Source organism: Quercus lobata, chromosome 3, assembly GCF_001633185.2.
Source record: "Quercus lobata isolate SW786 chromosome 3, ValleyOak3.0 Primary Assembly, whole genome shotgun sequence".
Taxonomy (NCBI): domain Eukaryota; kingdom Viridiplantae; phylum Streptophyta; class Magnoliopsida; order Fagales; family Fagaceae; genus Quercus; species Quercus lobata.
Window position 1 is genome coordinate 29585432 of NC_044906.1, and position 27962 is coordinate 29613393.

The 27962-nt window shown below is 35.1% G+C and overlaps 1 protein-coding gene across 2 annotated transcripts in view; it reads left to right on the forward strand.

Annotated features, from left to right (window-relative positions):
• LOC115980949 (protein CHROMATIN REMODELING 20) overlaps nucleotides 1–27962 on the forward strand; it is a 48161-nt gene that overhangs the window by 7754 nt on the left and 12445 nt on the right. The window contains exons 2-20 of one of the 2 annotated variants that reach the window (XM_031103142.1): nucleotides 2293–2426; nucleotides 4999–5061; nucleotides 5215–5310; nucleotides 5412–5504; nucleotides 7081–7271; nucleotides 7350–7596; nucleotides 10500–10613; nucleotides 12582–12665; nucleotides 12834–13433; nucleotides 15287–15594; nucleotides 16715–16805; nucleotides 16886–17101; nucleotides 17760–17879; nucleotides 18528–18694; nucleotides 20213–20354; nucleotides 21109–21258; nucleotides 21536–21591; nucleotides 21679–21982; nucleotides 25237–25375. In XM_031103142.1, the coding sequence (XP_030959002.1) occupies nucleotides 2295–2426; nucleotides 4999–5061; nucleotides 5215–5310; nucleotides 5412–5504; nucleotides 7081–7271; nucleotides 7350–7596; nucleotides 10500–10613; nucleotides 12582–12665; nucleotides 12834–13433; nucleotides 15287–15594; nucleotides 16715–16805; nucleotides 16886–17101; nucleotides 17760–17879; nucleotides 18528–18694; nucleotides 20213–20354; nucleotides 21109–21258; nucleotides 21536–21591; nucleotides 21679–21982; nucleotides 25237–25375 (3313 nt within the window). In that variant the 5' untranslated portion in view covers nucleotides 2293–2294. Of the gene's footprint in view, nucleotides 1–2247; nucleotides 2427–4998; nucleotides 5062–5214; nucleotides 5311–5411; nucleotides 5505–7080; nucleotides 7272–7349; nucleotides 7597–10499; nucleotides 10614–12581; nucleotides 12666–12833; nucleotides 13434–15286; nucleotides 15595–16714; nucleotides 16806–16885; nucleotides 17102–17759; nucleotides 17880–18527; nucleotides 18695–20212; nucleotides 20355–21108; nucleotides 21259–21535; nucleotides 21592–21678; nucleotides 21983–25236; nucleotides 25376–27962 lie in introns of both variants that reach the window. The other variant, XM_031103141.1, reaches the window with a different exon arrangement.

The following is a 27962-nucleotide window of genomic DNA, read 5'->3' on the forward strand; positions in this document are numbered from 1 at the left end:
AAGAAGCAACAAATATTTGGAATAAAATTGAGGAAGGACAAAGTTAGGATGTTTGGGCCTCATTCAAAGCCGATTTCGGCTGTTCCAGTATGATTCAAGGCCGATTTCAGCCTGTTTTGGCCGTTTCGATTGCGTGCCGATACGACCTAATTTGGCCGATACGGCTTGATTCTGGCTGAACCTGCCCAGTTCGGCACAAATTGAGCTGAGTCGACGCGAATTTGTGAAAAAAAAAGAAAAAAAGAAGAAGCTCAGACACAGCACCGACGCGCGGGCAACCGTGTTGGTCGCCGCACCCCACGTCGGACTCCGGTGCGGCACCCTCCCAGCCGCGTCTATGCTTCATAGCTTTTATTGCATGAATTCCCTAAAAGAATAGTGTTACAAATATAAGCTATTTTAGGTCTATTAGGTTGGTTGGAAGTGTGTGTAAGTTGTTGGTTGATTACTGAATGCGTTCTTGTGTAATTTATTTTGTCTTAAAATGCCTTTGTTGGGGGATGTAAAATTTAGATTTAGCGCACATTTGGTATGGCCTTTTGGGGGTTAAAGAGTGTTTTGGTCTAAAAATCCAATTTAAGTGTTTGGACCCTATTTCTACTTTAAGCATGTAGAGAAATTAGTTGATGGATTTTTGGGAACCAAAAATATTCTTATATATAATTCAAATGACAAAAAAGCCAAAACCCCAATAGAGTACCCAACCCCATCTCGTCACACCATTGTTTACATTTTGTCGTTCTGCACTGTGAGTTCATGACTGTTAGGCCATTTCTCATTGTCCTGCATTACACACCCCATGGAGGTAGTTGAAGGACATGATATTTGGTCTCGAAATACTGTTGTAAAAATTGTTTCAATCTAGTGATGCCTTCAATATTATTCCCTATAATTATTGTCATTCTCATAGACAACAAATAGTATGTATTCAACATTAGGGTGTAACTGTAAAATCGAAATGATCTGTTTGACAATGGTGGAGATCAAAATCCATTGCAACTTCAGAAAGATTCCAAAACCATGCTATTGGTGACTTCTTGAAACCATATAATGCTTTCTTTAGCTTTCAGACACTGTCTTGATACTCCTCTTGAGCAACAAACATGGTTGCTCCATATATGCTTCCTGAAGCAGATGTTCATTGATAAATGCATTCTTGACATCCAACTAATATAGTAAATAATTTAAAATCACTGCATGTGATATCAGGAACTAATCTGGATGTAACTTAATAATATATACCCATTCACAATCAACTATATGTTTTGAGGTGGTAATGGAAGATCTGTTACTTGATATTTATGTGTCTAATCACAAAGACATGTATGTGTGTATCTTAGTGATATACTATATGTATAAAGACACTTTTTTGATGGTGAGGAACTCCGGTGACTGTTTAGAGTATTGTGTCTTTTTACCCAGTTAAACCCTGTAACGTGCCCACATCATATGGATTAGGTTAATCATTGGCTTTGCCAATGGGACGTGGCCCCTAGAAATTGTTTGCACCCAAGGGTATTTGAACCTTACACTTGGCGGGAGCATACCCCCAAGCCCAATTTCATGACCACTTGAGCCAATCCCTAGGGGTTACCATATGTATAAAGAGACTTATTTATATGTATATGTATATGTATATGGAGGGAGATAAATTTTTGGGGTTTATGGGTTGATCGAGGAGTGTGACCTTTAGATGATTCACCTTGATTGGTTTATGTATAGACTGAAACTATGATGTGAGTGGCATATTGTCTCACATAGGAATATGAATATCTAATGTATAGGTGAGTCATTTCACATGATTTTATTTAATAGCAAAATATAAGAACTCTTAAAGCTTTACCATTGGATCATTTTGTTGTCATCAAATACTTCGAGCATAGGTCCAGCATTTTGGAGCATGGTCTTTGTGATGTAGTTCTCAAATCTTGTCTTTTTTCTTACTTTGGTTAACTATGCTAATATGCATTTCTTGATTTATGCATTATTGGACATAAAAAATAACTAATCATGGGGTAATTCTATGTCTTTGACCATGCTTAATGTTTATTGTTATCAATTTGTGATGTGATAGTGATGTTATCGTCTGATCATGTTGATAATGATGTTATTAATTTTAGTTATTGTATTTGATATACAATGGCATCTTTATCTCTCTTTTCTCCTTGGTTTGCAAAGGTAAAGGATCTTAGGAGTAATAAACTGTGTTTTGCTTGATATACTTTTAATATTTTATTTATTTATTAGATAAAAATTCAAGGACTGTTTACTATTCAATGCAATTTGAATAAGGGATGGAAGAAAAGCTAGAGGAAGCTGATGATGTTGAGAGCACTTCTAGCGATTCTTTTATTGATGGCCTAGAAGATGGCTCAGAAGATGATGGACCGTCAACATCTGGACAAGATGAGGGGATGCGTCTTGAGGTAAGTCAACGTCTGGACCTTTCACAAAATTTTGTTGTTTCCGTTAGTTGTTTATGTATAATAATTTTTTAGTGTAATGTATACTTTTGATCTTCCAACTTTTAGTAATGTTTCTCACTCTCTTTTGGTCCCTACTCTTCTAATCATATCATGTTGTCCTCCAATTTTTGGAATTGTTTTAATTTCATCCACGCATCCAAAATTCATTTAAATTAATGTAGCATCAGGATATGGATTTATTAACTACTCACTGCTGATCTATTGTGTATGGAGAAGCTATGTCAGGATTTGGATGTAGTTTGTGTTCTCAGTGGTATGAAATATGAATATGAGGCAGTACTTGCGTAGAATTTTTGAAGCTTTGATGTCCCCTCTCTTACTATTTCTGATTCTAACACTATTTTTGGTGAGTGCTCTACACTTCTCGCCTTGTGGTAGTTTTGGTGGATCATGAGGAGGCTGTATTAGTCGGGGTGGTTGCGGTGTGCATGTTGGATGCAAGTCATGCAACTTAAGGGGATGTGGATGCTTTGGCAATTGAGAGCCCGGGAAGTGCACAAACTGTGGGTGCAACAATCATACCATAGACTAGTGTTAGGTCTCCATGGCTAGTTGCAAGCCCTCTAGGTCTACAGTGACAGAATTGATCGTAATACTGAAGGACAAGTATGCTCAGTTCCAAACTCATTAGAGGCAGGATTCTTCTTCCTCTGTTGCGACTCTAGCTCAATTAGGCAGTGCATCCCATTGTCTTTTATCTTCCACTTTGAATACATGGGTCATTGATTTTGTTGCTATAGAGAAAATGATTAGTGCTTACGTTCATCTATTTGACTAACACATTACTACCTCACCTCAGATCGTTACTTTAACCAGTGGTTCCCTAGCCAAGGTTTGGGTTCTGGAAGCACTTATTTTAGCTTTGATCTAGAGTAGTTTTATGTCCTACATAATCTTGGTTTTCCCTTCAATTTGCTGTCAATTATTAGACTTACCACATACCTTTAGTGTTGTGTTAATTTTTACCCTTTTGTGTCAATTTTAGGATCTAGATGATTGGTATTGGGCATGAAGTTGGAGGTTTATATTGTTTGGATTGCTCCCATCTCTCCTCCACGAGGCCTTCAGTATTCCTTATACCCTTTGTAATGGCATTGTCACTGTGGCCACCCTTCTCTAACTAGCTTGAAGCATCAAGTTAGGAGTCTTAATACATTATCATCTTTGCCTTGTGATGCTTGTCAGTTTAGTAAACATTGTAGTGTCTTTTTTGTCAAGTTCTATTTGTTGGGTTTTAAACCCATTTGAGTTAGTACGTTTTGATAATGGGTTCCTTTTCATGTTGCATCAAATAAGTTCCAGTACTTTGTTGAAGACTGCCACCAAATGAATTGGCCATTTTTCATGAAAAATTGTCTTGAGTTGATGTCTATATTTCAGCTTCTCTGTAAAGGGATTTTCAAAAATGCCAAAGAATGTCTCCAAAAGATCCTTTGCTTCCTTATTTGACAAAGGCATTATACATCAGATCAGTTACCCTCACATGCCACAACTATATTTTTTGTGTTATCAAAATGCAAGAATAGACAATTTGATGCTGCTTGAGCTCTCTTGTTTGATATGCATGCACCCAAATGTTTTTAAAGTGATGTAGAGTTCATTGCATGCCATCTTGTTAATAAGATGCCTACCACTGTTCTTGATTGTTCATCTTCTCACTCCACCTTATTTTCGGCTTCTCAGGCTTTCATTTGCCCCTTAGAATCTTGGGGTGTGTTTGTTATGTCCATAACCTTGGGTTGGGCTTTGTTAAACTTGATCCTCGCTCCACAAAGTGTGCATTTCTTTGTTATTCCTGGACTCGAAGGGGCTATTGATGCTACTCCTTAGTCTTGCAGTGCTACTTTACCTGTGCTGATGTTACCTTTGTTGAGTCTCAGTCATATTTCTGTGGACTAGCTCCTTTGAGGACTATCGGTTTGAGTCTTCTATTCCTTTTCCAACTCTGGGTTCCCTTTCTTCTCTAACCCATTCCTGTCTATTTTGCTGACTCATTACCTTTCACGGCTTCTTCTCCATTACTGGTATATACCTGACGTCTTAGGCCTGCAGCTACAATGCTCCCTTCACCATCTTCATTGTATGCTATCCTTCCTCATCTCTATTGACCTAGGATCACTTTCCATTCTAGGTCTCTGGTTCTATGCCAAAATAAGAATTTATGGATATTGATGGAAGGATTAATTAAGATTTTTTCTTATTACTGGTAGACTTGTTTTTTTCTTGTTAGTTAAGAATTTATGTCCTATTTAAATAAAAAAAAAAAAGTCCTAACCCTAATATTAATCTATATGGATGTTGATAGAAGGATTAAATTGAAAAAATTGAAAAATTGGGTGATAACATCATAGCTATTAGAGGATTGAGGTCTTAATGGAAACATTAATAAAATTTGTACTAAAAGTTTAGTTTGTCCAAGTTTTTATTTTCAAGCTTAAAGCTTTTGTTATACATATTTATTTTCATTTTACATTTCATTGTAATTTGATTCGGTATTATCTTTACTGTGCAGGATCCTTTGACTGAGGAAGAAATAGAAGAGCTGATTGCTGAGTTCTTGGAAGTTGAGAGTAAGGTATTATATTTCCATTGTTGAGTTTGATTTTTAGTTGTGTGTATGTGTGTGCATTTGTGCACATATATACATGTGCATCTATGTTATTATATGTGTATGTATCTATGAATGCATATCTATTTGTTTTAGGAAGGTTCTCTAATGCTAATATAGGCTGCAGAGGCTCAAGAAGCACTTGAAAAGGATTCCCTTGCCAATGTGGAGAGTGAAGTTAGAGAGGAGTTGGCACAGACTCTCCAAGGGGATGATGTTAGTTTATGTGATTCTCCCCCTCTTTTTGGCTTTTTTTATTATTATTTATTTTTTTAAAAATCTTTGCTTGTCACTTATCCATTTCTACTTGTCAATAGTTGGAAACGGCTGTTGCAGATGAAATGAGTACGCTTACAGAAGAGTGGGAAACTGTGCTTGATGAGCTTGAGACCGAGAGTGCTCATTTGTTGGTTTGCTTCTTTCTTCAACCTTTAAAATAATCTTTACTTGTTGATATATATTTTAATGTTTGCATGTATGTTGAGGATTATTTTTCTTCTTATTTTAATAAATTTGTTGTTCATTTTTATGCATTCTTTTGGAATTCATATCTTGATAGACTATCCAAGTGGATGGTGGCAGCTTAAGACTGTGGTCCGAACAAGCAATGTTTACCTTGTTGGCCTGATTTGAAATGTGCAGAATTCCCAACTTTATGGAATATATTCTTTATATTTCTGATGTAGATCTTAATGTGATGCATATCTATTGCCTTTTTTGTGTCCAAAAATTGGTTAGTCCATTTGAGGCTCATATGTACTTCCCTCTACTATCCCTAATGATGGGTGGAACTCAATTCTAGATCTCTGGTACTATGCCAAAAGACTTCACCTTGCGGGTTACTTATGCATACCTATGTTGTCTTTTTTCTGTCCGAAATGACGACATTTCAATGATGATGTTGTTGTAACAGAAAAAGTGTTGATGTGATTGACACTTTAGGAACAATGATGTTGGTAGGAGGTCATTATTGTTTGATCACATGGGATCTGTCTTTTATTACTCTCTTTGTGATTCTTTTCAATTATGTCAATTTGATGTTTTATTCTTTTTCATAATGTCTTTGGAATCTAAGATTGGGCCCTTAAGGAGATGTATCTGGATTTTTCTTGGTTGCTATGAATAAGGATGCAACAGTGCAGTCCTTTTGCTTAACAAGCGTGGTTGGACCCTGTCATTGGAATCTAAGATTTACTTGCAGCTCTAATGATTGGGAATTGGAGTGGGTGGATTCACTCATGGACCTATTATACACTCCTTTCTTTTGATTTATATTTTTGGGTTTCATTTAAGCCCCAAATGAGTCTCTCCACTTTAATTTGAAACATATTGTATTTACTGAAATAATCAAGGGGATCAGTCTGGCACAATTTTGGTTTGAATTCTGTTTTTGAGATATATTTCTTGTCAAACCTCCTTATTGTACAATAGTTGTAAACATGAAATAATGCTAATGGCATTTAGCTGTATAGAATAATTGTTAAATGATTAAATTTATTATTTTTCTATCAGTTGAAACTATTGAAATTAGTGATAATTTATCATGGTATCATAATAGATGGTATTGAGTTCGAATCCTTTCTTCACTCTATTTTGCATTAAAAAAGTTGTTTTGTTTCCACGTGTTGGGCCCACTTATTGAGGTGGAGTTTGGGCCCACACAAGGGAGATTGTTAGAATTATGGTTAAGTGATTAAATTCACCATTTTCAATAATCAGCTTAAGCTTTTGGGACAAATGTAAGCTTATCAATTATGTAATTATGTTATATATAGTTATGACCATACTTCAATTATGTTTTATAGAGTTATAATTTATGACCATACGATTGCAGGTCCTAGTTTATTGTTGGCAAAGGCAGTTTAATACTGTTGCAAATATAGTTGTTAGCTATGTGCTCACTTGTTTGCAAAGGCACTTTAATCTTGTTCAATGGTAATATTTTAAGTAAAATTATATCATTCTTTTTCTGACTACTCTGAGCAGGAACAACTTGATGGTGCTGGTATTGAGCTACCAAGCCTTTATAAGTGGATTGAAAGTCAGGCTCCTAATGGTTGCAGCACTGAAGCTTGGAAAAAGAGGGTGCACTGGGTTGGGTCTCAGACAACCAGTGAAGTTACTGAGTCTGTAGTTGATGCTGAGAACTTTCTTCAAATCCACAGGCCTGTAAGAAGGTATCATTCTTCCCTTTAAGCATCATAAATTCTGCAAAAGGCTTAAAGTTCAATTTATATGGGTCTTTGTGGGTTCAGACGACATGGTAAACTATTGGAAGAGGGTGCAAGCGGATTTCTGCAGAAAAAACTTGCTGTTGATGGAAGCAAGGAGGCTGTAACAGAAAATCCAGAGGTTGATTGGTCCTCTCTCAACAAAATATTTTCTGATCATGTGTCAGTTGATGACACTACATTTGGCAGCAAGAATTGGGCCTCTGTATACTTAGCCAGCACTCCACAGCAAGCAGCAGTGATGGGACTTAAATTTCCTGGAGTCAATGAGGTGACAAATTGAGTTTCTCTTTTTAATTCACTGTATTATGAATAGGGGAGTGCATGGGTTGGGTTGAGTCGTGTTGAAGGATTTTTCAACCAACCCAATAACGTTGGGTTGAGAAATTTCCAACCCAACTCATCACTTGTGTAGAAACCAACATAACCCAACCTACATGGGTTGTACATAATGTTTTTATCTTGTAAAAAATTGAGCTTTCATCCATTATTTAAACACCTTTTTAATAAATTATTTCAATTTATATAATAAGCTATATTCTATTTTGCAAATTGATCAAAACTGATTCTCTAAATGCCAAAATCAATTAATCTTTAATTTTCTTTATCACATATGGTTATAAAATATAGCATGTGGAGAGAGCAATTGTTTTAATCTAAGTCTACATTTGGTGTTTCACTTGACTATCTCCAAGAGGCTGATTTCCGATGACCTGTTATATGTATTTCACTGTCACAGTTCAAGAATGTCTTTTTTAAATAAAATATCTAGAATTTAATTTTTGTGGGAATTTTTTTCTTCCTTCTTGGAGATTTGCTGAGGTACATAGCAGTAGCTCTTTTTTGGCAGTTGTGCATAAAGTTGTCCTCTAGGTTTTGTATTCCTCTTTTCTAAATGTATATGGTAATTTTTATTTTTTGAAGTGAGTATTTAAACTTTTATTCTTTATAATTCATGAGGTTAATGAGCCTTAGCTCAAATGGCACTTCCTTTTTACATAAGAGTGGGTGGAGGGTGGTTGTGGGTTCAAAACCCATTGGGTGAGTTTCCGACTTATCAATTTATAAAAATGGAAACTTGCAAATATCAATGGAATATTCAAGTAGTTGTCTGATATATGTTCAAAATCTTTCTTAATTTTCCATCTTGGATTTATATTTCTGAATTATTTTAAATTTATCTTGGCTCCAAGATATATTACCTTTCAGGTTATAATCTGTGAGTGCATGCGTGCATGTTCGAAATTGATATCTTATAATTTGTGTGAGTGCACGTGTGCATGTTAAAATGTGATATCTTTTTTGTTTGTTTGCTTGTTGAAAACAGATTATTCCACTTAAAGGTAATGAAAATTAAAGCCTATCAAAAAACTAAAAAAACATAGAATTTTTTTGAGTTATAAAAGAACTGTGATGAATGAAATTTAAAGCCTATTAAAAGAACGAAAAAAGCATAAAAAATTATAGAGTTATAAAAGAACTGTGATGATTTTTTTTTTTTGATAATTAAGAAAGAAGTATATTCAAGAAACTACCTCATGAAAACAAAAGGCAGAACAAAGATTACAGAGAAAGAAACAAACAGAAAAAAAAGAAGAAAAGAAACACGAAAAGAAACAGAAAACAACAAAGAGCTAATTACAAAGGAGAGAACTAAGAAACAAAGGGAGAGAATCACTAGAGGTGAGTCCCCAAGCCCTAGACCAGTCAAAGAGAGAACCACTAAAATAAGCAAGTAACTGGTCATTGGATTTGTCCTTGTCCTCAAAAGTTTGCCAATTTCACTCCCTCCAAATACACCACATTATGCACAGCGGAGCTAAATTCCAAATGCTAGAAGAGTGCTTTCCCAACCAATTCCACCAACCGAAAAGCATATCTGCAACCAATCCTGGCAAGACCCAAGAAATCCCAAAAGATCTAAAAACCAAGCTCCACAACTTATAAGCTTTTTCACAATGGAGAAGCAAATGATTCACTGTCTCCCCATTACAACGACACATAATGCACCAGTAAACAATAGGGTTTGTGATTCTCAATTTAAAAAAAAAAAATTATTCAAAGGGTGATGATTATAAATTGTTATTATCATTGCTGATATAGTTTTTGTGGTTTGTGGTCTTAGATGGGTTATGCCTAAGTTAGTGATTGTTTTGCTTCAATGTTGGTCAAGGAAGCCTACTTCATTTAGGAATAGAGTTTTGAATGTAGTACTATTGTATCTGATGTGGAATATATGGGAGGAAAGAAATAGGCAGACTTTTGAGGGGCTTGAGCATTCTATTGAAAGAATCAAGTTTGCTTTCGCCTGTTTCCTATTTTTGGGTATGTTGTTAGAAGAACATTGACCTTCCACTTTACTCTATTTTCTAGACTCATTGTATACCTGTTTATTTTTTATTTATATTGGGAGCAGTTTCCAATACAGCCTGTATATTTAGATTGTTCCCTCGGAATTCTTGTATGTTGCTTTTTTTTTTTTTTAATAAAATTACTTATCAAAAGAAAAAAAAAATCTGGCGATAGATTTCTTATTTCGAGATGGATATATATATATATTATCAAATTAATTTGTGCCATTTTATCCATCCCATGTATCTATGGCACTTCGAATGTTTGTAGGATGTGTTCATATCTATTATTTGGATTGCATATAACAATAGTAGGTGGAGATAGTTTCTTCCGCTAACCTATAATTCTTCTTTTAAACCAAAGGTTTTCTTTTGAGTAATTTTCTCTCTTTGATAACCTACACATTTTTGTTTTTCTTTGGGGGTTTGGGGGGAGGGGGAGGGATTATCAAGTCTAAGGGTTTGATATTTTCTCCCTTTTCAAAGAATTAGTTTAGCATTGTTTTTGTTTCTAACTAAAGAGGAGGTTTTGTTGCTGTCACATTTATAGCATTCACCTTTCTTTTTTTCTTTTTCTTTTTCCTCTGTGTGTGTGTGTGTGTGTGTGCATTTTCTTATGACTGTCTTAAACTTCTGGTGTGTGTGTGTGCATTGATGATTTTTTGTGACCTTATAATTGTGTTTCATTTGCGTTATCTTTATTGGCATGATATATCAGTTTAATTTATAGCATTCACTTGTTTCTGAAAGTAGATGTGATCTAAGCTTGTCTTGTATTTTAACTCAGTTTCCCTTTTAATGAGTTTATAAAATCTTTTGTCAGGTGGAGGAGATTGATGACATTGATGGAAGTTTTAATGACCCATTTGTTGCAGCTGCTATTGCAAATGAAAAGGAACTTGATCTTTCTGAAGAACAAAAGAAAAATTTTAGAAAGGTCTGTCAGCACTGTTCTGCTCTTTAGTATAGTGTTGTCTCTTTTCCTTCCCTACCAGCCTTCTTCATATGATTTATAAATCACCAAATTTGTACAAGATTTGTCTGTTTGATGAAAAAAGGGATTTTAAGGGAATGATGAACAAAAAATGGAAAAGCCCTGTTTCACCTTCTCTAGGAGCCTTTTATTTTTATTTTTTGATAAGTAATAAGGATTTAGTGATAACGAAAAGAGAGAGACACTCAAGTACACAGGAAGTATACATGGGTGTACAAATCAAATACAAAAATTACATAAATCAAGAAAATCCAAAAAAGAAGAGAAAGGATGGTTTCTCCACACTAAGAACCAGTCCAATAAGGTTTCAAAAAAAAGAAGCTTGAGATCAGGCATAGAACGCTCATTGTCTTCAAAACACCTACTATTTTTTTCCTTCCAAATACACCACATCAAACAATGAGGAACAACCGTCCGTATATCTCCATTGTGATGGCGACCAAATCGACCTTGCCAGCAAGCAAAAAGGTCAACAACAGACATTGGCATAACCCAACAAACTCCAAATAAACCAAAAACCATATCCCACAACTCTAGAGCAACCGGACAATAAAGGAATAGATGATCAACGGTTTCATTGTTACACTTGCACATATAACACCAATCCAAAATGCAAACCTTTCTTTTCCTTAAATTGTCAATTGTCAGACATTTCCCCAAGACAGCGGTCCAAACAAAGAAAGCCACTCTAGAGGGAATCTTCTGCTTCCAAATGCTATTCCAGGAGAAAAACTGATCACTGTGGCCAAGTAGAAGATGGTAGTACGCACTAACCGTAAATTATTTTGTGGCTGATCACCGTGGCCAACTAGGAGCCTTTTATGGCTGCACAAACAAATTATTTTGTGATGGATATGTCTTCTCATTCAGATTTTATTTTTAAACCAATGATCTAGAACAAAAGGGAAAGATAGGCGATAACTTTCTTATTGTAGTCAATTTAAAACAGCTTATCATGCAATTGGTGTTCGTTGTTAAATTATTCTATGAGTTGTGTTGGAGGCCACAACCATTTGGTAGATTTTGAATGCTTTTGTCTTACTTAAACAATTTCTTGAATTTAAAAAAGAAAAAGAAATTATACCTATATATTGTGAAGCTTTATCAACATTTTCAGACAGTTTGATATATTTACTTTTTTCTAATCACAAATATCATTCTGGATTTGTTGAAGAATACCTGGTTGCGCACTAGTGATTTATCAAAGTACCTTATACAGTGAAGGGACAAATCCAAACTTTAATGTAGACTAGCTTTGGCCTATGACATGTATGATGACAATCTTATTACTTTACATCTATTGAGTTTTATGTGTACATGCTTTGCAGATGCCTATCTTTAGTTTTACCTTTTGTTTTTGGGATATTATCTTGCGCAAAAATTAGGTATAGTATCTTAGGTGCTGTACATTAGGTTTGCCAATTAATACAAACACCTGGTTGGATTGACCAATGAAGCAAAAACTGTGTTATCATTTCTAAGGACAATTAAATTCAATGCAACTATGTGTTTGAATTTAATTGGGGAACCTAATATACAAAACCTAAGGCTTTGTATTTAAGTTCTATCCTAATATTTTTGTCCTCACTCTTGTTTTAAGGCAGCATTTTATCATTTGAGTTTTCTTTCATGTTGTTTGACTAGACTCAAATATTATTACTGGGATGAGATAAATTTGTGGGGCTATTCCTCTAGGTGGATGCTTTTCTATTTTAGTATCTCTGTGAATTATCTTGGGTGTTTTGCACTTGAACATGTTTTCAGTTTTGCATGTTCACTTGTACAAATAGCAAAGATTCATAAAAAGTCCTTGGTGCAAAATAGAATGAACCTATTGGTGTTTTTAATTTTTGTATTGATATCTGTTTAGACTAAGTTTAAGTAAAGGTCTATATCTGTGTAAATTGACAGGTTAAAGAAGAAGATGATGCAAATGTAGATCTGAAACTACAAATTCATCTCAAACGGAGGAGACATAGGCAGAGACGTAAACAGGTCTCCTTATTTTTGTGTTTTTTTTTTTTTTTTCCTTTTGGTTTCTGTGCTATTTTCTTGTGTTGGTCTAGAATCTTTAGCAGGCTTTTCTTCACTTATTGTTGATGCTTGAATTGATCTAATCTCGTTCCACAATTTTGAAATCCTTAACTTTTGTTTTTGAGTCAGGAGGTCAGTCAGAAATTTGTTTCCGCAGTTGATCAGGTCTTAGAAAGCAATTTAGATAAGTCCTCGTCGTGGGTTGACAATTCTAATCCTGTTTCAAATGAGAAAAATTGTGAAGATGGGAATGGTCTGCCTAATAATCACAATGAGGTTGCATGCCAGAATGTCCAGACGGATATGCTTGATGCTTCTGAAACTTGTAATGATCTTGACAATAAAGGGCCGATGAATAATGCTCCTTCATTGTCTGAGCCTGCTTTGCCTGATCATACTGGACCTAGAGGCTCCAAGCGTCCAAATGAGATTGAGGAGCTAAAAGTTGATAACAAGAAGAGTCGGACTGTTATCATAGATAGTGATGATGAAACTCATTTTGTGAAGGAAAATTCACATCCTAATGCCACTAGCTTGGACCCTGATTCTAATTCCAAAGAAAATATTGGCGAGCCTGGTGCTGATTCTATTCCATTGCAGAGTCAGAATGAGAAGTTTGACTGTACTGCTTGTAGTAAGCTAGCTGTTGAAGTGCACCGACATCCACTTCTGAAAGTAATTATTTGCCGGGATTGCAAAAGCTTAATGGAATATAAGATGCAGATGAAGGTATGGGCTTAAGTAACTGTTGTTGGGAACATTAGAAATATGTTTCCAGAAAAAAAAAAAAAAATATATATATATATATATATATATATAGATTTTGGTAAAAAAAATGTTAGTATTTTTGATCCAGTGATTTTTGTTGTAAAAACATTACTCTCTGACCTTGTCTAGTGATTCTCTCTTTCTCTCTCTCTCTCTCTCTCTCTCTCTATTGTTGAATTTTAATTTTGGTAGGAATGATATTTAGAGTTTCTGTCTTACTGTGTACTTTGCATAAAATAAAAAGCTCACTATTCGGGAAGTTCCAATTAGCTTTAGCTTAATGGTACTTCCATCAGAATGGGTAGCAGATGAAGTTTTGGATTCAATACTCACTGTGTGTGTAACCTCACCAGTTAAAAAAAGTGTCATCCAGAAAGTGTTGAAATTTGCTAGATACCAAAGCCTTCACAGAATTATTATTATTATTATTTATTTATTTTGATGATGTAGGAGAAATTCACAGAATTATTATAGTTTTTGTTACTGCTTCTTTTCTTGTGCTGATGGCAAGCAAGAATAAGGTTCTAAAAATTGGTGTGATACACTAAAGACTAGATGACTTGAGATTTCTATGCTGTGATCATGCGAGATGGACCTTATAAGTAGACATCAAATTTCTCAAAAGTCTTTTTGAAATTTGGAAAGATAAATTTGTCACAACTTATGAAAAATCCCCAACAATTAGGAGAAATAGAGTAGTATTTTTTAAACATTTTAAACTAATTGTTAGAGAGATCATTTGAACTTGGGGGTTGGGAGAGAACTGTAGTAGGCTTAGTTCGAGTAAATAAGTGTTTTTTTAAGGCCTCATTGTAGACTTAAATGTTTGTGTGTACATATATATATATATATATATATTTATATTTATGTGTGTGTGTGTGTATGCGTGCAAATAGGGTAACATTTATCTGAAAGGTATCTTAGTAACTTTATTCCTTTACTTTTTCCACAAATCTCCTTTGAAATTGCCTCACTCTCTTGTCAAATTAGGATCTCAAAACGGGATTTCAACTATGATAACACTTGGTTAAAGCTTTCCCGCACTCTGCTAGTTTCATTCCTATGTTTTCTGACCATTACTAATAAATGATGTTTTTTTTGGCTGGGATCGGACTTGTTGGAACAACACATGGCTTTGCAAACCTATTCAGGACTTTTCTTTCATCTGGCCAAAAAGGATACATATATTCTGATCTTTGGCTGAATTAGAAACTGAAGATCAGTAAAGTGTGAATCTAATTACTTGGGTTCAAAAAATTAATGAAGGAGATAATCGTATTCCCATAAATCACTTAGATGTGAAATCAGAGAGCCCCTTCTCTTTAAATAATTCCTACTTATAAAAACCAAAATCATGGTGTTGTTGCTGGCCTGATCCAACCTGTTGGGGGAAATACCAAATAGTGGCCAGAGGTTGTGGGGCATCATTCTCGCCCAGCAAGAATGAGGGTATGGCAATTAGTAAATGTTGTTAGTCATGATGCTGTTAAATGTGGTAAATGGTGTTCTGAGTTTGTGGTAAATGTTGTTGGTCATGATGCTGGAACTTATCTATTTGAGAGAATGGTTGCAAGTTGGTATAGTGGAGATAATTGTGAGTTGAGGTGAGATTGTTGCCACCAGCTTCCAGGACTACACAATGGCCAGCCACATAGCTTCATTGGATCTAGTGGTGTCATTGTTTAGTCAGATGGAAGAGATGGCTTGATATAATTTTAAATTGATTTAATGAGTTTTGAATGTCACAATGCAATCAATAGCTGTTCTTTAGTGTTTTATGTTGGATTTTGTACTGATTTAATTATTTGTGGCAGGATTCTGATTGTGCTGAGTGTTACTGTGGATGGTGCGGAGGAGGCAGTGATTTGGTAAGTTGCAAAAAATGCAGGACATTGTTCTGCACCACTTGTATAAAGAGGAACATTGGTGCGGAATGCTTGTCTGAGATACAGACATTGGGCTGGAAGTGTTGTTGCTGCTGTCCAAGTCTACTGCAGAGATTATCATTACAGTTAGAGAAAGCCATGGGATCTGGAACTTTGATAGTTTCTAGCTCTGATAGTGATTCTGATAATTCAGATTCAGACTCAGATTCAGATTCAGATGTGAATGTTGCATACAGGTAAATTAATTTCCAAAACGGATAATTTATTATTATTATTCTTTTCTGTAGAGATTTGTTTATTTATTTATGTGCATTAGATTTATGAAGAAGCACCCAAGGGACACAACCCTTGCACACTAGGATTTTTTTAAAGGACACCCCAGTAAAAATGAAAGAAAAAGACAAGATACAGGCCAAATCCTAATATTAAGAGCATAATCTAACAAGGAATCTTAAGAGCCAAAAAAATAATCTATCCTTTATGTTATATAAGCCAAGAAGTGGACCTCATTGAAGTATATTTATGCAAAGACTTGGAGACATGAATATTGTTTTCTTATTTATTTAATGACTTAAGCTTTGTGTGCAATGTTAGCAGAGTTTGTTGTAATGAATGTTGTGAATTTTTTGTTTAACAAAGTGGATTTTTTATTCACTTACATCATATGAGTTTTTTTATTAGAAATTGAATCACACACGTAGTAGGTTTTGAACTTGTGACCTCGCTCACTTTTTATTCCATGGAAGAGGTGATATTCGATTTAAAGTTCGTCTGTTAATTTCTGAGTTATTTTCCTTACAATTTTATTTGATTTGAATTTAGATTTAACATATGAAAGCATGCGGTTAAACCAAATTCCAAAGGATTAAACCTATTTTGCATGTCAAGTTGAGTTAGTTCTTCCTTTAGGTTTTTTTTTGGATTATTGTGATGCAGGAATTCTAAGGAGGCTGCTGTTTAGGCTTAGAATTGATTAAGGGAAATGAGTGTTGCTTAGAACAAGGAACAAGTTGTGACAAAACCTTCTTAAGAGAAATCCATCTCTTGAAATAGCACCACGCTAATCTATGTAATTGCATTCAAAACTGATCACAAAGTGACTACAATCTCAAAACTGATCACAAAGTGACTACAATCTGGTACTTAGACTAGTTGTTTGGCATTGGCAGCCTTCTTGATGCTTGACAAGTATACTTGAAAGGCCCTGCATCATATTTCTTGTGAGCTATGCAGTTCAGTCATTGTGACTTGGAAGATATATTTCAGTTTTGATCTATGAACTTTTTGTCCTCTCCTAAACATGTTAGGAGGTTTGTTTCTTGTGCTAGTTGTCAATTTTCTCTGCTTTTGTATCAGCTCTAAGAGAAGGAACAAAAAGAAAATTCGAAGGATCCTTGATGATGCTGAATTAGGAGAAGAGACTAGAAGAAAAATTGCAATCGAAAAGGTACCCAGTTTTTGGTTTATACGTGCAGTCGTATCTTTTTCTGGGTACCAAATTATATATTGTTTTTTGAATTCTTGTAGGAACGCCAAGAACGTCTGAAGTCTTTGCAAGTACAGTTTTCGGCCAAGTCTAAGATAATGAGCTCTGCAGGCTCTAATGGGAATTTATCTGAAGGTGCTAGTGTTGAAGTGCTTGGTGATGCTTCCACTGGTTATGTAGTGAATGTTGTAAGGGAGAAAGGGGAAGAAGCTGTCAGGATTCCTCCAAGTATCTCGGCTAAATTGAAGGCCCATCAGGTTTCCTCCCTTTTTCTTTCACATTTTCGTTTTCCACATGGATTGGTTTTGGAATTATTTCTTCTTGGCTGAATCTTTCATTCTTTGGCTTGAATTTCTATCAACCTTCCATGTCTAATATCTGACTTATGTTTGCATTGCATGATTTTTGTATACCTGATCCTGCCTAAAAGTATAATGTGGTTCACTACTAGATTTTATGTATTCTGGTGATAATACAATGAAATATAAATGAGGTTGGCATTTTTTTTGTCTGAACAATTTTAAGGAAAGTGAATTCTGGGGAAAGTCCTGTTTAAAATGTTTTATAATGGCCTAGGTGTGCTGGAACTGTTCTTTTGGCCTATATTGCATGCTACTTGTCTGACTGCTGATTCTATGTTTTCGCGCGCCAACTTGACTTTTGGCATTAGTTTTGCTGGTTTTAGTTTTTGAATTGGCTTGCATGAGTTCTAGTCAGGGATGAAGGGGGGGACAAGCCCCACTGAAGTGCATGGGATTCATGTGTGGAAAATTCTTGAGAATTGTCTTTTTTATTTTTTGGGTTAAACTTATTGATTACCGCTCTACAACTGTCTTTGATGATTATATGTTGATATTTTTGGAGTTATTTTTGACACAATTTGCTAAAATCTTTTTACATTATCTGTTATTGCAGGTTACGGGGATAAGATTTATGTGGGAAAATATCATACAGTCTATCAGAAAAGTGAAGTCTGGGGATAAAGGTCTTGGTTGCATTTTAGCTCATACCATGGGCCTTGGTAAAACTTTTCAGGTATACATGGTGTGTCTGTTTTGCTCATGCGTACATGTGTTTTGAGATATACTTCTACCTATTGGAAGAATGCATGAGTATTGGCTTGGGATGAAGACCTTTGAATGCATAGTGAAAGTGTGATTTGATTCCAATGGAGTAAAAAAGAGCTTAGGAGGGAGTGTCTACGATATAAATAGAAGTGATACACGCATCACTTATATATATAAAAAAATGATAGAAGTGATGCACTCATGTAGACGAGGACATTTAGTCAATTACGTGGAATAAGTTCTTGGGATTGGCTCACGTGCCCTTGCTGAGGCCTGCTGTTAAATTGCATGATCTGTTTGATTCTGGTTTAGTGGCTTATTCTTCTGTAAATCTCAGAAATATTATATTTTTAAATTGGTAAATAAAATGCAAATCATAGCCTCACCTTCCACCCTCTGTATTTGGGGGATGAGATGCCATTTGGCCAAGAGACCATTAGCGACTTAGTAATTTGCATTTGTTTTGAACATATATATTTTTTGATTAGTTTGTTTTGAACATATCAAACTGTCTTGTTTAACTACTTGCTCTAGTGCTATATGTATTTACTCTTGCTAGTTTTCCTTGGTTGTGTTCTAATGGAAATAGTTTCTGTTTGCCATATTTTATATTCAGGTCATAACTTTCTTGTATACTGCTATGAGAAGTATCGACTTGGGATTAAAAACTGCACTCATTGTTCTTCCGGTGAATGTGCTACATAATTGGCGGCATGAGTTTATGAAGTGGAGGCCTTCAGAGTTAAAGCCACTTCGTGTCTTCATGCTGGAAGATGTATCAAGGTCTAACAGTCTTGCTTAGTATACATATACGTGCATGCATATACACATATTCATGCATGCATATCTCGAATCTTAGACATAGACCATTCCCATCAGGTTCGGTTAACTATTGACCGTTAACTATCCCTAAATGATGTTATATTTTAAAACTTGGTAAAAATAAAAAATAAAGTTGACAGACCATATTGAAAGCAATCTGAAAGTTCAAGGGATTATTTGGAAATTTGAGGGTTCAAAACAGTAGCAATTCAAAAGTTCAGAAGGTTAATTTTGAAGTTTTGAAACTAGAGGGACAAAAATGACAGCAAAACTAAATTTAAGAGGGGCTAAGATATATTTTAGCGGAAAATTTTGATATAATGGAATAGATATCTCACGTACACAAGAAGCTACAAAAGAATATTGTATAAAAGAAGCACAAATGGAAGGAGAAGAAATCAACAAAATCTACAACAGAAACTTCAGTTATGCCAAAGATGTGGGTTCACTCAAACAATGGTCTTAAATATGCTGATTTCAGCTCAATTACAGAGCCCTCCACTCAATTTAAATTGCAACTATTCATCTCACTCCATATGGTCCACACCAAGCAGAGAGGGGCCAAGTTCCAAACGAGAGAACTATATTTGCCAAAACAACACTTCAATTGACGAGTAGATCGATCGCCCTCTGAGGAATTAACTAAAATGAAGCGTCTTTTAATTAGATTGTACCTCGTCAAAATTCTCCCCATAGCTTTTGTCCATGCTAAGCAAGGGACTTTCCTTGAAACTTTTTTTTTTGATAAGTAACGTAAGAATATTATTAATAATATAAAAAGTGCCAAACCGAGTACATTGGGGATGTACTATGGGGGCACAAATCAGGAAACAAAAGTACAACGATCACTTTCCTTGAAACTTTAGTGAACCAATTGCTCTTCCAAGGAAATTTCCTATCACTTGGACCTAGTAGAACTTGATTAAAGAACTAACCTCAAAATTTCCTGCTTTTAGGCCTCTGCCACAAACAATCTGAGTCTACACTACTTGCAGTTGGCATAATAGAGTTTACATTATTAAAAGAAAAAGGAAAAAAAGAATCAAGACAGCTTTAAAATTGGAGAATTGAGAAGTGACCATGACATGCTCAAATGCTTTTAGATAGTGCCATTGAATGGTACCTGTAGTTTAATGGAAGCATAAACTGTGCATTTTGATTGGGATAATACAGATTTGTGAAAACTGATTATTTTGCATATTGTAGCAATTGGACTGTTGTAAACTAATAGGAGAATTAAGTTTCCTCTGAGCCTTTAACTAATAATGATTTGGTTGTTTCTTTCAAAAGCATGGGAAAGATGAATAGCTTTTCCCCCTTTATCTTTTTTTGTCCTTGTATGGGTTTAATAGAATCACTATGATATTTTATAGTAAAACATTAAAAAAGAAGATATAAACTTTTTTCATTTTATGAAGTTTATTGTGTATTCCTTTGGTCATCTTTGCAACTTAGTGACTTCATAATGTGTTTTGACAGGGAAAGAAGAGCTGAATTGTTTGCTAAGTGGAGGGCTAAGGGTGGTGTCTTCTTGATTGGGTATACAGCTTTTCGGAACTTATCCCTTGGAAAGAATGTAAAGGATCGGCACATGGCTAGAGAAATTTGTTATGCCTTGCAGGTGACCATTATTACCAAAATGTCCCTTTTTCAAATGATCGACATTGTGCCTTTGGCTTGTTCAATCACTCTATCCTAAGTGCTAAATTAATGTTGTATGACATTTAAGCTTAATAGCATGAGATGTGGTTCAATTCATGATACTTTGCATTAATATCTGTGGCCATCATTTTGCATGTGGTTTTTAATTATTTTGTACTTTTTCTGTTGAGAGACAACAGTATTACTGCATTCTTTTAGTGCTTGGCCAATTACATACAGGCTCTATGTTTCTTGATCTACTTTCTTAATGCCTCTCTATTAATAGAAACCTGCATGTTATCTGAAATCTGATCTTTGGTATTCCTTGTATGTTTGACAACTAAAGATTAATCATATTTGCATGTCTTGTTTATTTTAGTTTAGTCACTTTGATAATTTTAGAAACAAATTATATTTCATCTCTATTGCATCTGTAAATTGATCAAGTCTATAAAAAATCTCCAAATGTCTTATAAAACATTGCATGTTTGCTTGAGCACTGTAATTTGAAAGATTGATTGTACTGCTCAAGTACACACAGGTGTTTCCTTTTTTATCAATAAAATTTTCGTTACTTATCAAAAGTGTGATTTACAAAAAAGAACTTTATCTCTATTTCCATTCTTTCTTTAGCAATTCAGTACAGCTGCTGCTTATGATCCAGTCAAATCTTGTTCCCACAGGTTCCTTTATTCATTGCATTCATGTGACAAAATTTACTTTTCCCTTGATAGGATGGACCTGATATACTTGTTTGTGATGAGGCCCATATGATTAAGAATACGAGGGCTGACACAACCCAAGCCTTGAAACAAGTGAAATGCCAGCGAAGAATTGCATTAACTGGATCACCTCTTCAGAACAATCTCATGGAATATTATTGTGTAAGCTTACACAAAAGCTTTTTTTTTTAAATTAATATTTATATAATATTTGTATTTAGAGGTTGGGCCTAGTGAGATGGCAAGTGCCTTCCACCCAAAGCAGCATGTTGCAGGTTTGAATCCTAGAGTTGGCCTCTCCAAAATAAGTAGGGTTAAAGTTGCCTACTATTAACTTCTTTCAGAGCTTTCAAAAGTGGAAGCTTTGAGCACTGGGTACAACCTTATATAATGTGTTATATTTCACCATTTCAATGTTGTTGAATTTCATTTGTAACAGATGGTTGATTTTGTAAGAGAGGGTTTTCTTGGAAGCAGCCATGAGTTTAGGAACCGGCAAGACTTCTTCACCTCCATTACTTTGCTTGATGTCCTATTTTACTTATTACCATGTTTCTTAGTTAAGCTTTTCCTTATGTGCAGCTTCCAAAATCCTATTGAGAATGGTCAGCATACTAATTCAACTCTTGATGATGTGAAAATTATGAACCAAAGGTCTCATATCCTCTATGAACAGTTGAAAGGATTTGTCCAGAGAATGGACATGAATGTGGTGAAGAATGACTTGCCGCCCAAAACTGTCTTTGTGATTGCTGTAAAACTTTCTCCCTTGCAAAGGAAATTATACAAGAGATTTCTTGATGTGCATGGATTCACTAAGGACAAGGTTTCCAATGAAAAGATTATAAAGAGAAGTTTTTTTGCTGGGTACCAGGCGTTGGCTCAGGTATGCATCTTGTTTGCGTGCTTTTCAAGATTTGAGAGTAGCAGTATTACACTTAAGACACATTTTATGCATATGGTCACATTGCTATGATCCTCGGTAGAGGCTAGTTGACCCTGTGATCTTGCTTTGCCCAAACGAGTACCAAGTAAGCTAATGAGTATCTTATGGCCACACATGCTCACATGACAATGATAATGTTTATGCAAGTATTGATGGAAGAATAAAACAATACAGAAGCAAAATAATATAGTTAGTTGGCACAGCACACTGATTTTGGTGGGAATGGCTGCTAATGGATGAATATAATTTAGAGAATTACATTGGTGAGAGTTGGGAGGGAAAGCTTTACCAAGGGACACTCCCCACAAGAAGCATTCTGAAGAATTTAGGTGCAAAATGGCTGCTTCTGGTATTAATATAATTGAGAGAGTTACAATAGTGAGAGTGGAGGAAAAGCTTCATGGAGAGACTGTTCTATACTTGCATGTTAGCCCAACATTTTGCTGTCTAGGTACTCCCCACTAGAAAGCAATTTTGGGCCAAAAGCACTTGGCAACAGGAAACATTAGTTTGTGTGAGTGGACATAAAGCCCTTTTTGACTCAAATCTTTTTCTTTTTGGATCATTTTAAAATAGAAACAGATTTACCCCTTTTGACTTAAATCATAGTTGTCTCAAGTGACTGAACTTTACAAAGTTCTACCTGTAAATTCTATCTGTGGTCTTGAGTCCCCTTAACGTGGGCTTAAGACCTATCGTGTAGTGTGCCCATAAAGTCTATTAGTCTATGTAGTTATGGAAATGCCACTAAGGCTTCCACTATCAAGACTAGGTATGAGAATGTTACAAAAGCTTGGAACTGGGGGTAGAAGCAAGAAGTCATGGGCAAGTACATAAGCTATGACAGATAAAATAAGATAGAATAGTGGATAAGAATACATTTGGTCCTATTAATCAATGAGGATCCATACATGAACCCAATTTAGTTAGGATTAAGGCTTGGTGAGTTGAGTTGTCACTAATCAAAAATCAGAAAAAAGAGTTGTCATTGATTTTACCACTGCTTTCATCTAAATTCTTCATTGGCCCTCTTTATAAATTGTAAACGATTATCAATTTTCATTAAATAATTGATACACCTTTTAAAAAAATAAATAATGATATCTTCTATTGATAAAAGTTGATTTGGAATTTTTTTAGGACATTTGCTATAGTATTTATGCTTTTTGCACATTGACACACTCGCATGTATCTAGATGTTGGACATCAAAGAATATGTTATTAATGCTGCTATCTATCTATTTTAATAGCAAACTTATTAGTGTTCAACTAATAACAAATGCATTTTAGATTTTTTTAGGTATTCTATCTAAGGGAGTGAATATTGTACTGGAAGCCGTTTCAATTTAGTAATTGTGAATGAAATATTTTGAATCGGATACTACCGGTATATTTTTTATAAATATACCACTATATATATATTTATAAAATACAAATGGTCCAACTCATCATAATTTCTAGCCTAATATAATGGCCCAATTGGGCTAGTTCACAACACATCTAATATAATGGCCCTGTCTTGAGCCATATAAGAAGTGGGCACAAAAAATAAAATAAAATAAATTAAAAGAAAACACATTGGAAGAAGAGAAAAGAAGACAACTCTTCAGTCTTCACACGTGAACCTTTGTCATTTTTGAGTTTAAAAAAATAAACAAAAGAGAAGTTTAAACTTACGAGTTACAAGACCCATTTTGACTGAAAAAACATAAAGCAAGATCAAAGTTACAAGACTCTGCTTGGTGAGCGGAGAAAGCTAAGATCGACGTGAGCAGAGAAGATTGAATATTTTCCGGTGTGAAGTTGCTGGCATGAGGGCTGAAAGAGATGTGAAAATGACTCCAATAGTTGCCGGCCTGAGGCTGAAAGAGAGATTGAGGTTTGAGAGGGAGGTTTGAGAAGTTGAGAGAATGGAGGCAAACCATTGTGGACACAAAAGATAAGCTGGTACTGGCCAAGAATGCTTTTTTTGCCCAGAGTGGCCGTTTAAGGCCAAAATGGCCGGAACAGACCGGAATGGACCGGTATTAGAACTTGTACGTTTCAATGTTGTACCTGTACCGGCTTTGTAGCCGGTACAACAAATACTGTCCATACCAGCCGGTATGGTACATTGTTTTCTACCTTGATTCTATCTAGAGATCATTCAAGAGACTTCATGAATTATATAGATAGTATAACCAACCATTTTTATTTTTATTTTTATAAGTAGTATAGACTTTCGGGATGCAAGAAACTGTATTTATTCAAAGGTGGAAGGTTGCATCTTTTTAAGGTGGAGATTGAACAATTAGGGAAAGTTTGATGCCTGATCTTATTATGAAGCATTGCAAGGGGCAAGTTGTCTGCTGTTTGCTGGAGTATTTGTTGTAGTTGGGTCCCAAAAAAGGTGACATTCTTTGTTTGGGCAGCAACTTTTGCGAAAATTTTGGAGCACGAAAATTTTATTGGGAGAGGCATATTATTGGTAGGCAGTTGTTCCTAGACTGAATCATTTGTTAGTGCAGTGCACATTAGCTCAGGAGAAGTGTTCATTTGTATTTTCATTATTTGGTGTGTTGGGTGATGCCAAAGGGAGTTGTCAAGGTATTATTTGATTGGAACAATTGGTTTGGCAAGCATGGTAGGTCCTTTGTTGGGAATGTGGTTCTCTTATGTTTAATGTAAGTATTATGGCGGGAGAGGAACAATTGCACATTCAATGGCATGGAGATCTCAGTTTTTGAGCTGAACACTGCTTCTAGGGACTTTATTTGAATGGTCGTACTTTTGGGTGTAATAATATGAATTCAATTTCTGACTTCATAAAATTTTGATTGCTTATCTTGTTCATTGGAAGTCTTTAGGAAAACTTCGTGTATGTATCCTGTTACATGATTTTTTTTTTGGTCAATACAAATTTTTACTTATCTAGAAAAATGATACAATGTTTAGTCAATATCTTATTCACATCTGCGAAACCATGATACTAGTAAATTTTTTTTTAAAGCTTTTCTTACATTTGATACTATTAATGGTAGTTGAAACTGTGTAATCATTTGGCATGCTGCCAAATCGATTGACATTTGCCGAGTTAAAATGACTCTGCCCTTTTAGGAATAGGTCCTTGAGCATTTAAATCTTACTTTTTAAATTGATCTTGCTACTTTGTTTATGTAAATTGTTTAATTGAAATGATTTATTGTCTGTAGTAGATATGGAACCATCCTGGGATCTTACAATTGACCAAAGAAGACAAAGACTACGTAAGAAGGACTGAAGATGCTGTAGAGAATTTTCTCGTGGATGACAGTTCTAGTGATGAAAACATAGATTATAATATGGATATTGGAGGTATTTTTTCCTCTCCTTTTGATTCCTATACTTCACAAGATTCGTCCATGGGTACCTCTGTATTGGATATGCTAGATATTGGCCTAGTATCTCATGTCCTTCCTGTAAATGTAGTAAATTGTTATCTGTTATTCCTGAACTTGTATTTTGGTTGATCCTGATAACCCTGTTGCAGTATATGGAGATTAGGTGGTACATGCTATATCTGTAAATCCTACAACTTGCTTTTCATGTTTTATTTTGTCTCAACTAAAGGAAAATATATTCAACTGCTTGATGACACTCCTCTTGTTGAAATGTAGACATATTGGTAAAAAATGCATTTAATTGCTTGCTAGCCATCCCGCCATTCTCCTTTTGAACTCAATGAATGTACTTCAGAGATTGTTTTACTTTTTTCTTGGATATGATGGTTTTTAGCATTAATCTGTCACTTTTAATAAGTTTTACACTAGAATTGTGATGTGAAAAATTTTCCACAGGCTTTAGGACTATATAACGAAGGAAAAATAGATTTTCTTGGCATTGTTGTAATTTTTCTGGCCTTGTGTAGGTGGTTCTTTTCCTTTACGTAATAAGAGGGTCATTGCTTGGACTCATACTTGATGAAAATAAATATCTCCTTTGTCCCAATTTAAGTGAAACATTTGAAATGGCATGACTCTCAAAATGCCTTTTGTTTTATATTAGAGGTGGCACGACTCTTAATAAGAATCTTGTTTATTTTTTTGAAAAAAGACAAGGGGTATGAAATATAACTTCTACTTTTGGAGAAAACTCGGTCATTTGGAAAAGTAATTGTTTCATGTTTGAGTACAGATGCTGAGTAGAGTCATGGCTCATACATTGTGTGAGCTTATGTGATAATATTCAAGAGCAGATAAATTTTATTGTGCAGGTGCCTATGATTATATTTTTGTGATAATCCAGCATCAATTGATTTTGCGTCCAACCTAGTGTTCCATGAGTGAACTAAACATATAGAGGTGGATTGTCTTCTTGTCCAAATAAGGATGGATAGTGGTGTGATTGCTACTCCCATATGTATCTACAAGCATTGTGCAAGGCTTGATTAGATTTGTAATGTAACATGTTTGAACTATACGGTTCCAGCGTGGTTTTAATGAATGGGAGATGGAGTTGGTGGGGGCCTTTACTCATACATTGGAGTCTCTGAGTCCTCCTATTGAAGGTGGAGATAAGATGAGGCGGGGTTTGGGGTTGAAGGGGGATTTTGATATAAAATCCTTTTATGGTGCATTGAGGGGATCCAGCTCTATTACTTTTCCTTGGAAGAGTATTTGGGGTGTGAAGGCTCCATGTCGTGTGTCGTTTTTTGTTTGGACAGCTGCATGGGGGAAGGTTCTCACAATAGACCATTTGAGGAAAAAGGGCTGCATTATTATGGATTGGTATTGCCTTTGTAAATGTAATGGGGGGAGTGGATCATCTGCTCCTACATTGTGGTGAGGTATTTCGGTTATGGAGCTTTGCCCTTAGATCTTTTGGTGTTTCTTGGGTTCTACCTAAAAGGGTTATTGACTTGCTGGCCAGTTGGAGGAATTAGTTGGGGAAGCATTCTTCAAATGTTTGGAATTTGGTACCACATTGTATGATGTGGATTATTTGGAGGGAGAGAAATAAATGCATATTTGAAGATTTGGTGCTTTTTGGGGATAAGCTCTTAACGTTGTTTGCAACACTTTCTTTGATTGGTCTCTTGCGTGTGGATTTACTTCTATGAAATCCATTCCACTATTTTTAGATTCACTTTCTTCTTGTACATAAGTTGTTTTTTTTTCCTTTGTTGCTTGTACATATTTCCTTCATTTACTTCATCTCTTTGATGGAGTAGTTTCTTTTTAATACAAAATTTTCTTACCTAAAAAAAAAAAAATAAAAAAAACTGCTCGAAATATATACCCCGGCTTGAAGGGGAGTTTTACGAGTAATATTGTATTAGCTGTAAGGGTAATTTGGTCATAGTGTCAATATTCTCAAAACTCTAAATAATTTTTACATTAGGGCTAATGATATTTATGAACCAAAAGAGTTAATTTTCAGTCAATGGGTTTATATTGCTGACTCTATCTTTGGCTATTCTTGGTGGCACTGATTGAATTTGTGATACTGCTTTATGTGGAAAATGTAATGCTTCATGTTGGTAATGGCTATCATGCTTCAATCATATGTAGAACTTTTTGCTTACACCATGGTCAAATTTCGTTGGTAATGACTGGTAAGTGGCTGTTCTTAGTAAGGATTGGCCAATAGACACTGGCATGTCAAAGATAAAAATGCTTCTGCTGCAATTTATACATCTTCACATTGACAATTTGGAAACTTGTTCTGTAATGTGTGGTTTAGTTGTGTTTGGAATGCATGGACACATTTTCCTTTTTGATTTCTTTCAATTTCTTAGATTGAAATTGATCATATAAGTGATGTGGGAAGCACAAGGAAAATTCTATTTTATTTTATTCTTATTTGATCTTGGATTTAATTATAATTTTATTGGCCAACCGTCTTTTTATTTTCGGTTCTAGTATTTATTTAGGTTGTTTGTATTTTATCTTATAAGAGTCAA